The 12,906-nt window shown below is 30.0% G+C and overlaps 1 protein-coding gene across 1 annotated transcript in view; it reads left to right on the plus strand.

Moving 5' to 3' along the window:
- LOC107441899 (acetylcholine receptor subunit alpha-like 1) overlaps window positions 1-12,906 on the plus strand; it is a 115,976-nt gene that overhangs the window by 36,046 nt on the left and 67,024 nt on the right. Inside the window, exon 2 of the mRNA XM_071184889.1 lies at window positions 9,717-9,761. Within this exon, the coding sequence (XP_071040990.1) occupies window positions 9,717-9,761 (45 nt within the window). The remainder of the gene's footprint in view (window positions 1-9,716; window positions 9,762-12,906) is intronic.

Here is a 12,906-nt window from a genome sequence, read left to right on the forward strand (position 1 = left end):
ATCCATTTCTGAATTCATTTACATTTTATCCAGATTTTACATGTTCCATACTTTTGGTCTTAGAGGAAAAGTTCTTACAAAAGTAATTGAAACGAGATATGCTCTTCATATAATCTTATTCTCTTCTACAAGAGAAACAAGAGATGCCTTTGTTCTTTGAGACACGAACAGAATTCTCTTAACAAAAAGCATTCTTGAATGTTTCTCAAGTTTTTCCTCCTGAAAATAAAAGGGAAAACTAGTTACTTTCCGTCTTTTTCTTTTCTAACAACTACCACCTTCTGAGGAAAATCTTGTTTTAAGACTCGTTTTACAGCCCCTTAAATGAGAGGGAAAAAAAGCGAAAAACACCTAAGAAAAGATCTTTCTATAAATAGTAGAATATTTCTGTGATAAACTAAATAAAAGCAAACCACTCATCACATTCCTGAAATGTCGTTTACTGTTAAGTGCTTTTATTTGAATACGTCAGTGTCGTATGAGCTAATTGCAAAGTCGTGCTCGAGTTATGGCAATTACTTGTCAGGAGTGATGCTAAGCTCCTGAATCACAAAACAAATGACAAACATAATGTTTAAGTGTGTTTTTTTCCATCAAGAATGCCATTAAAAGAAAACTTATAAACGTAACCTACCATCTGACAGCTTGCATGCCTTTTTATGGAAAATAATTATTTGAACAAGAGTTCATAAACTCTAAAACCACTCTGGTAAATGGATTTTTTAATGAGCTGCTTGAACATCTAGGTAATCGATATTTATTAATGAACGATACATCAATCATGGAACATTTTTCCGCTTGACTTTGACATGGAATACGCATGCAGAACACAATAAAGTCTTCTCCAAATTAGACAGACACTGAAGAGTATTGCTAAAAATAAAAACAATCTTATATTTACGTTCATTATTTTCTGTTCAATTATTATAGCTTTTCTTTTGCATTGTTCTTGTGAATCTTAAAATTGTTTAAGAAAAGGCATAACATACTTTGTGACCTTCGGGAACAACAGTGTATGATAATTTATAAATAAAATGTATCAGTATAAAAATTCTCCTCTCTGCCCATACATGTAATCAGTACTACAATCAGTTGTCGTACATTTTTTTAACACGTTTACGCCGGGGTGACCCACCGGTGGGTCACGCTGTTAAAATGTCTTCTTCTTTTATTNTTTAACGGATGCAATTTTTATATTGAATTGCTTCTTCGCCGTGATAAATTTCCTTACAGTAAATTGTTATTGTTGAGAATAGATTAACTCCTCCCGAATATTATCTAATGTTGAAATAGTTCTTCTACCAGTATTTTCTCTTTTCCCCTACCAGTATTTTCACTTTTCCCGGCGTGATTGTGTTAATTGAAGTTGTAGTTATAGTCGACTTTTATGAAATCTTGTCTGCCACTTTTAAAAAATGTTAATCTTTAATAGCTGTGGGGTATTTTTGGAAGAGTTGCCTGCAAACGATGTGTTACGATTATCGTTACCCAAAGACACAAGATTTGTAACAAATATAAGAGCGTTCCGGCTGTTAAAAATAAATTTATCTACCCATTAATATTACCATTATATCTAAATTTTACGCATTTCGGGTTAAAGTCTATTTTTAAATTTAAAAAGGCAGTGAGAATTACACATCCTATTTATTTCTCGAAATTTTAAATTTAGTTTAAAATGATTTTGATCAAAACTACTTATAAATTTCAGATTCATAAAGTGTACGTAAAATGTAACCGGCTCTTATATGTCACACTCCAAGCATGGCCTGGAAATTGTTTTAAAGTGGTAGCTAAAAATTTGAAAGATATTTATATTTTAGGCATATTTTTGTATCGTTTATTGTGGTGGGAAAACTTCAAAATTGATTTTATAAAACTGGATTGGATGTTTACTTTTTGCAATTTTAAGCAGTCTTGAGAAAAGATCATCACCACTCTTTAATTTTTCGAAGTTTTTCGATACCCTGTATTTGCTGATGTCTTCAAATAGATGACTTAGGTCTGAAGTGGTTAGTTAAGTGATTTAGAATTTTAAGTTGCTATTTTCGAACTCTTTACAAAATAATAAAGATATTTCTGCTTGTCGTTGTAATTCACTTTTCATTTTACTACCACTGGAGAAATTTTGGGAATTCTGATTTTCTCCTGGATTTCTGGAATTCTGAAATTTTGGGAATTCTGAGGAGAAATTTTGGATTCTGAGAATTTCCTTTCGCTTACCTGAAACTTGCACGGTCATTGAAAAAGATTTTACAAAGTGGTAGTAAAACAACAATTAACTTTGACAAAATCTTCTAAAGACAAAACAGTTAAGTCATCTATAAGCAAAATTGGGTCCGGGATAGCATGGTCAGTAGGGCGCTGGGCCCATGTTCGAGAGTTCATGGGTTCGAACCCCATCGACCGAAGACTGGAAGTAGTAAATGGTGACTGATGCACGTTAAATCTGTCGAGTCTCAAAGTCCTCCATGTTGCCATAACAAATCAAAACCTCTGGGGGTACTGGTTTGGAGATTGATCGTTCTATGACTCAGGTTAGAATTACGATCTGTGGATGAATGAATAGATGTATGAATGGGTCTGCCCTATAAAACGGGCTGTTACGTGTGTGTGGCTGAAGACGAATTCTTGGCCATAGGATGGCGCCACTGAAAAAACAAGAAAAGCACAATATGCCTTAAATTTACTCGGTTTCACCAAGCAGGCTTGACCGTGTGGCAAGTGCCATCAGAAACAACAACAATAATCAAAATTAGCCGACAAATAGATCTTATCTACACATTTTTCTAAAATTATTGATTCGTCATGGTAGTTTAAAAATGTTCGGCAAATCGATTTTTTAAAGCAATATTTTAATACAAACCCTTTAAAATTTAATGCATTAACATTGGAAGTTTACAAAAACTAAATGGAATATAGTGTATGGAAAAAAACGTAAATCCCACTCCAAAAAACATTCTTCATTGCAAGAAAGCAGGTGCAGATATTCAGCCAACCAAAACCTTTCCAAGAATTCTTTCACCTCTTTCTTCGGTCCACATATCTTTTTGATCAGAAAAACCCTGATGCTTTACTTATTCTTTTCTTATTCCAGAAAAAAAAATAACAAAAACATTTTTCTTATCTTTCCATCGATCACTGTTGGGTAAACTCGCCGTGCCAAAAGAAAAGTGAAAATGTCTGGACAATAAAACTAAGTTCCTTCTTTTGTAATCCTTTGGAATTGAGAGACACTTAATTAATCGAATGTTTTATTCCGAAAAAAGATCTTAGAAAGCCATTGAGCTTTGTTTCGAGTACCGTGATTCTAATACAAGAGATAAACTTAACGTAATTAATTGCCGATTTGGAATTTTCGCAATACCGGTTTAACCTTCTTTATTTTGTTAACTATCTATGCAATGAATTTACATTTCTTTAATTTTACCTTACATTTCTTTAATTGGATTCTAAAAGCATTGAACTGCAATTCTAATTTTACAATGAATTTAAAACTTCATAGGAAAGTCTGATAATTGTCTTCTAATTTATATTTTCCTAATTTTACAATTAATTTATTATTTTCTTTCCATTACAACTCTGACTTTAATTAAATTCATAACATCATAGTAAAGTCTGTTATTTATTTTCTTCTCCTTTTCTTCTAATTTAATAGAAAAATTTTCTTTCATTTTATTTTGAATCTATTTGTAACAAATAAGTTCTTTTTCTAATTTTTGTTATTGTAAAATATCAGAAAGTCATTGAACTAAATTTTGAGAACTTTGATTCTTATACAAAAGATAAACTTAATGTAATTTACAGTCGATTTGAAATTTTTGTATTATCGATTTAACGTTCTTTATTTTCTTCCTATTTTTGCTATCAATTTACGTTTCTTTGATTTTGCATTGATTCTTAATGCATCGAATCGCAATTCTAATTTTACAATGAATTTAGAAAACCATAAGAAAATCTGATAATTGTTTTCCAATTTGATTTTTTTCCTAATTTCATATTGAATTCAATATTTGTAACATTGAGTTTAATTGCAATTATAAGTTTACATTAAATTCAAAACATCGTAGTGAGATCTGTTATTTGTTTTCTAATCGATTTTTTCTAATTTAATAGAACAATTTTATTTTATTTTATTTTGAATATAATTTCACTAAATGTAATTTTTTTTCTAATTTTACATTGCTATTCTAATTTTGCATTTTCTAATTTTAAATTACATTACATTTACATACAAATCGTCATGACTGAAAAATTTCAGGATAATAAGATCATACTTTCAAAAATAGTAGAATTACTAAAGATTTATACTGTTCTGGGGACAAAATGCTATCAGTATATTTTTACATTGATATGCACAGTTTTCAAGAAATATACGTACGCATTAATCTGTTATAACTAAAATTTTCATTCCACTGATTTGGATATGGAGCTCTTTAAAAAAAAAAAGGGGGGTAGCTTATATAGCCAAGCCACCCTGCCAACTACTATGCTTTTTCCGAAATATTTTATAGAACGGTAGACATTTTAAAACCAAAGCTTTCTGAATATTTGGTAATTTTGACAACATCAGAGATGCCAACTTGCTCCGGACAGCAAATATATACTTTAAAGTGGTAATTTATCAATTGTGATTCTAGGTTTAATAAATTCAATTTAGTAGATTTTTATCCACCACTATTACTAAGTAATTCACAGGCTTATATAACTCACCACTTTATTGTACATATCACATGCTATACCTTTTAAAAAGCAGGTAAAAATAGTCAAATATTTGAAAAATTTACTTAGTCGTTATTTACCGGTTTTTTTTAGTTATTTTGGCGCGTCCGGAGCAGTTGGCAACTCTGCAACATTTTAAAACCCTTACCACGAGACAGATGCAGAGATGCCAACTTGCTCCGGATAACAAATATATATTTTAAAGTAGTAGTTTATCAATCATGATTCTTGGTTTACTAAATTCGATTTAGTAGATTTTTATCCACCACTATTTCTAAATAATTCGTAGGCTTATTTAATTCTCCACTTTATAGTTCTTACATCATTCCATCAATTATGTCTTTCATTTTTCAAAAATCAATTATTTTACATATCAAATCATGTTTTATTTTTAATTTAAGTCTAGAATCAACATTTCGAATGTCATGTAAAAAGGCCAATTTGTCATATTGAAAATTTCATTGTTTTATTATTACACAAGCAAACGACTTGATTTTTTTATGGCTACCACAATGTAAATATGTTCCTTTCAAATTATGTTTATATTTATATGTGTCAATTTAGATTCGATATTCAAATGTTATATCTACTATATTTATCTAGGTCAACCTATGTATATATATTTCACATTATGTTTTTATTTATATGTGTAAATTTAGTTTCGATATTCAAATGTTATATTTACTCAAGCAAAGTGCTTATAATTTTGTATTAGCTACCACATCGACTGCTAAATTCAAAACGTTATCACTTTAAACTTATGTAAATTTCTAGATGTATGGGATAGGGGCCGTTGCGCGGCCTAGGTGCCCAATTTTTTATAAATAAAGTAATCACTCTTACCTCATTCTATACCTTTACCTTTTAAAAAGCAAGCAAAAATCGTCAAATATTTTCAAAATTTACTTTGCAGTTATTTACCGTTTTTTTTTTAATTATTTAGGCATGTCCGGAGCAGTTGGCATCTCTGCAGATGGTACAATGTGACGTTGCATATAAACTTTTAAATCATTTACATGTAGAAGCGTGGAAAATAAGTTAAAATGAATAAAAAAATAATACATTAAAGCATAAACTTAGCTACCACTAGAATAATTTTTTACAAATTTGAAAAAGTTGGCGGCATTGATCATAATTTGGACTAGAGTGTTGTTAACATGTAGCATGTGAGCAACTTTTTTAGAAACTGTATAACATCTATTATAGATTAAAGTTTTAAAACAAGTGGTAGGCAAGATTTCATAAAAACTGGAGCAAATTTGTCTCGATAATTACATTTTTAATTTGAAAAAAAATTACAACGAGTGATTGTTGTTCTGATTGCATATATACTAAATCATTTATGTTTGTGGTGATCAAGAATGGATAGTGTCTTTAACCCTTTCAATACGGCGAAAAATCAGCAGGGGTGAAAGCGAGACGGAAAATAGGAAAGGCTGGTAGTAAAACCATTTCAGTTATAGCTAGTTTTGGGGAGGAGTTTACTTATTCTTTTTTAAAATTCTTCAACAATATCTACTTTATCTTGGAAAAGAAGCAGTTTTAATATATATGCCAGAATTATAAAAAAAAATCTTGATAGTTACAGATATTTCATTTTTTTTTTCGAAAAAAATGCTGGAATGAAATGTTTTACGTACCAGGTTTTATCTCTTTTACGTCTTGCTATATAAGGGATTTCACCCATGGACGGGGACAGCGCATGCCCCGCGCGGTTCGAAAGGGTTAAGCAGACCTGCCAACTTTTAATCCCTTCCGTTATCATTTTTCCCAGTGATATTAAAATGGAATTTTAAAACTTCAATTTTAAGCAAACAAATACGTTGTATTTGAAAAAAGTTTAGTTGAAAACATAACGCATATTAATATATGTGCTTAATTTTTGTAAGAATAGTGGTGATCAAAATTATTTAAAAATTAAATTTATAAAAGAAAAAAATAGTATATATTTACTACCACTTTAAATATGAAAATAAAATGTCCCGCAAAATCCGGGAGAGTTGGCAGGTATGGTTAAGAAACAGAGAGGGAACGAAATAGATTAGCTACCACTATTTAAACTTTTGTATGGATTGCAAAAATTTATAAAACGTATTTTTACATGACCTGCTTGCAATATGTTAAACTCTAAATTTGCATACTGCGAATGTATTTTAGTTTTTAAATTAAATTTGGTTTTACCACAATAATGCACTTAAATGTCACGTTTAAGAAGTAATTCTGAACAAAAATACAAGTACTTCATTAAAGTAGCAATGCTTGAGACAAAAATATGGACCTTAAAAAATCATCCCTAGTAACAGTTTTACCTTAGTCCCAGTTGGGCTATAAGAACATGGACCGAGGTACTAATATTGGGATGCCTAGATATTTTAATATTTGTCCTAGAATAACCTATATAAGGACCAATATATGGCTTATATTGGCTAAATAATGAATAAAAAATATCGGGTGAATCAGACATTTCCATAATGGGTTGATATTGGTTGTGATGTGTCTGTAAAATATCGGATTATTCGGACAATTTTATACAGGGTCAATATTGGTTGTAAAGTGTCTGTAAAATATCGGGTGAATCTAACAATTATATATAGGGTTGATAATAATTGTAAAGTGTCTGCAAAATATCGAGTGAATCGCACAATTATATATAGGGTCGATATTGGTTGTAAAGTGTTAGTAAAATATCGGGTAAATCAGACAATTCTATATAGTACAAATATCGGAAAAATAACGACTCTTATTGAGCCAAGATCCGTGAATATTGGTCCGATGAGGGCCCAACTTATTTTGCTAAGGATGTTTTAAAAATACAAGTAAGCGTACGACTACAAACCAGTAAATATAAATGTTTTAAGTATATACAGGTATACAAAACTAAAAATGCATTGGTATTTCATGAGAATGGTTCATATTTTCGAAATAAATATAAAATTCCTATATCGAAATAAATTCTAAAAGGAAAAAAAAAATTGACCCTTCTATTGTTCAATCTTTGGAAACAATCGATTATAAAACTAAAAGATAAAAACTAAACTAAAAATAACTGATGGTTATTTTAATGATTAAGGGTTTATATGAAGTTCTTGCTCCAAAGGATTCTTATTCACTTGAAATAGTAAAGAAAATGAAGCAATGATTCAAAAGAATTGATAATTGCTTAGAGGAGATCCAAAAATGAAAATCCAATAGCTAGGTCTGTTATTCGTCTGGGAAATGGAATACTTTGGTATTAAAACTATTTCATTTTAACGTTTTTCTTGAAGGAAAGACAATTATCCACGAAAAGCACTTTTTTATGTTATATTTTCTCATGAAGCTTTTAATAATGAATATACGTTATAACGATTCAGATTCTGTAGTTGCACGAATCTCCCTAAAATAGGAATTCAACTAATGACTAAAACTGTAAAAAGTAGTGAATATTAAATCGCAAAAATTTATTAAAATAGATACACGATAAAATAGGTATAGCACGATTGGAAAAATTTAGTATCTTCATCTTGTACTTATTATATACATATTGTGCACAGGGATTCCTAGATATAGGGTTGGCACTGACGACTTAACTTTCAAAAACTGGTGACAATTAAAAAACAAAATCTTACTAATATGTATTACAATGAGTAGTTTATTCTAGCATATTTTTAAATTTGCGATTTAAAATCAAATCAAATCCTAGTGTTCTGATTTTATTGGGCACCTGGGCTGTGAAGCGACCCCTATCCCATTCATCTGGAATTTTAACACTGTTTTGGTTGAGCATTGAGGTAAGCAGGCAGTGGAGTTGCTTTTATGAATGTTTCAAGCACTTTGCTTGAATAACTAAAAAGGAAATATCAAATCAATTAATAAAAGTTTTAAGATATGAATAATATAACTTGTAAGTAATAGTGGTTGTTACAATTGATTAGAAAGATTTATAAAAGAATGAAATTAAATTGAGTTCCTACCACTTTTTACATTTTTAGTCGCCCGTGGCATCCGTGCGATATCAGATGTGCCGAACTTTTCAGGAGAATTGGCTCCGAATTTTTCTTCAAATACTATTTTACTATTTAAAATGGTTAAAAACGTATGCTTTAACACGTTGAATGTCATGGAGGTCACCAGTGACCGGCGAAGCCAAAATTATTAGAAACACATAATTCTAGTAAATTTTTAATATCTTCATATTATTATTGTAACTAAAATGGCTTGAAGAATTTAATGTAATATAGAAAACTTTCTTTTCTTTCTTTATTTAAACAAAACTGGGTGCCTAGGCCGCGCAGCGGTCCAATAATATAGAACACACAAAACTAGTTTTATTTATATACACAGAGATACCAACTTGCTCCGGACAGCAAATAAATATTTTCAAGTGGTAGTTTATTAATTGTGATTCTTGATTTAATAAACTCAATTTAGTAGTTTTTTATCCACCACTATTTCTAAACAACTTGTAGGCTTATATAATTCACCAATTTTCAAAGTTGTCAAGCTAAACGCTCCAAAAAACTAGCAAAATATGTCAAATTTGCAATTTTAGTTAATCAATTAATACATGCATGGATATTTTATACTTTAAAATAATTTAAAGAAATCACATAAAGTATTTCCTTAATAAATTTGTCTTATAATAGTTTTAACTTTCACTACATGCAAATAAACTAATATGCACATCAATGCATAATACGTGAAAAAAAGTGTGGAAATTAAGTTGAAGTGAATAAAAAATAATACATTAACATAGCTACCATTAGAATAAATTTTTACGAAACGGATTTTACGTATTATTGAAATAATTTGTGCTCGCAATGGTCAATTCAACTGCTAGTTACCTGACCTCAAGAAAACCCTAGTCAGAAAATTAAGATGTTGGCAGGTATTTCATAATTATTTTTATATGACAAGTAATACGTTCACTACTTTTTCTAGCAAAACAATTGTTTAATTTTATTAAAAAAATAAATAAACTTTATTTTTCTACAGCATGTCTTATCTCTATTTTGCAGAACTTGAAGAACCAGATTATGACTACCAATGTCTGGGTCAACCAGGTAGGATTCTTTAGTCTATATGTGTTTACTTTTTCATTCATTTTACTTTTACTTGACAATTTTTTAATTGAGCTCTTCAAGAAGAGAAAAATCCTCGTATGTGACCTGTATGCCAGCCGATCCTTTATAAGCAAAATCGCTTATTAAAAATTAGTTAATTTTTTTTTCATTGCGAGTCATGCTTCAATTTACGAGTCGAAATGTCAAGCCATCGCTGGGATTCGGGCCTGGGCATCTCATTGAAAGATGAGCGATGTATCCCTTGTGTTACCATTGCCCATCTTACACCACTTGCCTATACCAGAAAATCTGCTATGGGAATTCAATCAAATTTAAAGTAGAAGGGAGCGTTTTCTTGTTTTTCAGTAGCGCAATCTATGGCCAAAAATATGATTTCGACCACACACTCGACACTGCCCGTTTCACAGGGAGGATCCATTCATTAATTCATCCCCAGATCATAAATTTGTTTTGAACCAGACAACATTCTATCTCCAATACAGTACACCCAGAGGTAATTATTCGTTATTGGAACTTGGGGAACTTAGTGACCCCACAGATTTAACGCTCTCCAGTCACCATTTAATACACGGAGATTCTTCGACTTGCTGGTTTCGAACTCACGATGCAAGCCCTAAGCAAGAAACTGATGAATCATAAACCATTCTAAACTTGAAACAAAAGTGGCTGAATTTTTGCAGTAGTGTTTTTATACTTAGTTTTTGATGTTGATGACATGATCAATTTAAGTTAACTCATTATCCTAGTTCTAGTAATGGTTGCAATTTGGGTACCTGGGCCACAAAGCGGCCCTTATCCCATCCACCATAAACTTTTGTTAAAATTTGAGGTAACCCATTGAGGTCAGCTGACCTTTTGGTTGCTGATATTAAAAGCTTGAGCACCTTATTCGAAGAACTAATGTAAATTGAAAATTAAAAGAAGCAACTTTCTTTAAAAAAATTTCCAATTAATGACTGAAAATGAAGGTAAAATGTCAAAGTGAGAGAACACCAGGATTGTTTTAATTATTATTGAAAAAAAAATCCGATACATTACTTTTGTTAACTCCAAGAAAAGTATTTTCTTAAAACAAAAATTCCGTAGATGTTGGTAGGGAATAATTTAGTTTTAAGCATTTATCCTGCTGCTCAGAAACTTAAAAGCTAATTCAGAATTAACATTTTTATTTATAAATTATGTTATATAAATAAATTGTGTATTAAAATTGTTGTTTATTTTACATTTTGGACTTCAATATTTCATAATAAAATGAATTTACTCTAACAAATATTTTTTTAAAGTAACAATAGTTCAATAAACAGATTTTTTCCAAGCGTATTCTTTGATGTTTTTCAAGCATCAAAGATTTAATGGAAACAAATAGCTTCCTAAGAAATGTCCTATAAATAACAAAAAAACTAGAAATCAAAAAACAATCATGAAAACAAATATATACAAACTAATTACTTCTGCCCAAACTATTATTTCCTACATTACTAAATAAACATTTTTTTGGCAAATGGACAATGCAATGGAAAATTGACATTCGACCAAAAATACTTTCCGCCTTCTGATATCGCAAGACACATCAGAAAAGTTCTGTGACAAAAACCAGAAGCAGCAGTAAGCAAGATTTGTTCCCTATTTTGTTACTCGCTTTTCTATGTCGACCCAGATACGTCGAGTAATAATTCTCCGAGCTGGTCCAACATTACGCTTCAGTACTGTATCAAAATACTTTCGCACAGTATTCGATATCGGAAAATGAGGCCATAAAGCGGGCTCTCTCGCTCTTGTTAATAAAGCCATCACAAATTGACTGCCTGACTTATTTTTTTCCTGCTTTTTTTTTTCTTTCCCTAGCTATTTACCTATCGTTCTTGAAAGAGAGTGCTAAGAGTTTAAATGCAAAAGAAAAACTGCGATAAAAAAGAGAACTCTTTTTCGTAATTCAATTTTGATTTTCGTTTGCTTTTTTTTTCGAGTTGCCAGATCTCGTTTTTTTTTTTTTAATTAAAACTTTTTCTTCACGAAGCTAATGCATTAAAAAGTGGAATTATGGAGATAAAGGTGATCCGGTGTTTCTTGAAATTTCGCTAACTTTTTTAATTTGAGACTGTTATGTATCTTGTGATTTTACATTTCCGACATTATGAGGAATTTTCTTAGGGTTTTTGTTTCATGTTTTAACTAATTTAAATATTTTATGAATATTCTTAGGTTCTAACTAAGGGATCAATATAAAAAATATACAATTAAAAAATATTAATAAATAATTAAAAAATGCAAATTTACAATCGTAAGTTTATTTTTCATGATGACAGCTATAGTATCTAAAATCCACTGAAATTTAACAATTTATGTTATTTTAAGAAATTTAATTTATTTTAAGTAATTTGATTTATTTTAAGTAATACGGATCTTATTTTTTTTAAAATATATATTACCGAAACCTACTTTGCAAGTCGTTAAATAGTTGTAACAGAGGTCACAAATTCACTCTTTTTTAAAATTAAATTGAAAACTGTTTAGATTTTCAAGAATCATCCTAAATTTTCCTTTACTGGCCAATAATGCAAATCTTTTTTTTTTAAGAAATCATAAATAAAATCTATATATATATATTTTTCTTACACGGCGACAAAAAATAAGCCTCATGGCAACAAATAGGCCTCCCCGAATGGCAACGCTAGAAAATCGACCAATGATTGCCGCTAAAAATGTCACATGCCAAATCTAGCTGAGATGGCTCAACATATAGCGCTTTCAAAACGGAAACTGAAATAACCAGAGAGAGCATAAGCTAGGCAGAAGTGAGTAGTCTTTGTCGATAGATCTCTATTTTAGTATTTTGTAGAAAGCACTTTTTTTCACGAATTTATATATTACGAATTTATTTGACGATTTTTGATTTATATCACGATTTAAAAATTTTGATTTATTTATATATTTGTTTTACTAGAATTTATTTGTTTATGCAGGTTTTTCCATTGCAATTCACTTATTTCAATTTTTAATAGACTTAATTATAGCCAAAATTTTAACCTTTTTAAAGAGATATCAGTTTTAGAAATTTTATCTTAAGATTTTATACTATAGCACATTTCTAATAGGTTTAACGAATTACATGTCATTTATTTGA

Source organism: Parasteatoda tepidariorum, chromosome 9 (assembly GCF_043381705.1).
Source record: "Parasteatoda tepidariorum isolate YZ-2023 chromosome 9, CAS_Ptep_4.0, whole genome shotgun sequence".
Lineage (NCBI taxonomy): Eukaryota > Metazoa > Arthropoda > Arachnida > Araneae > Theridiidae > Parasteatoda > Parasteatoda tepidariorum.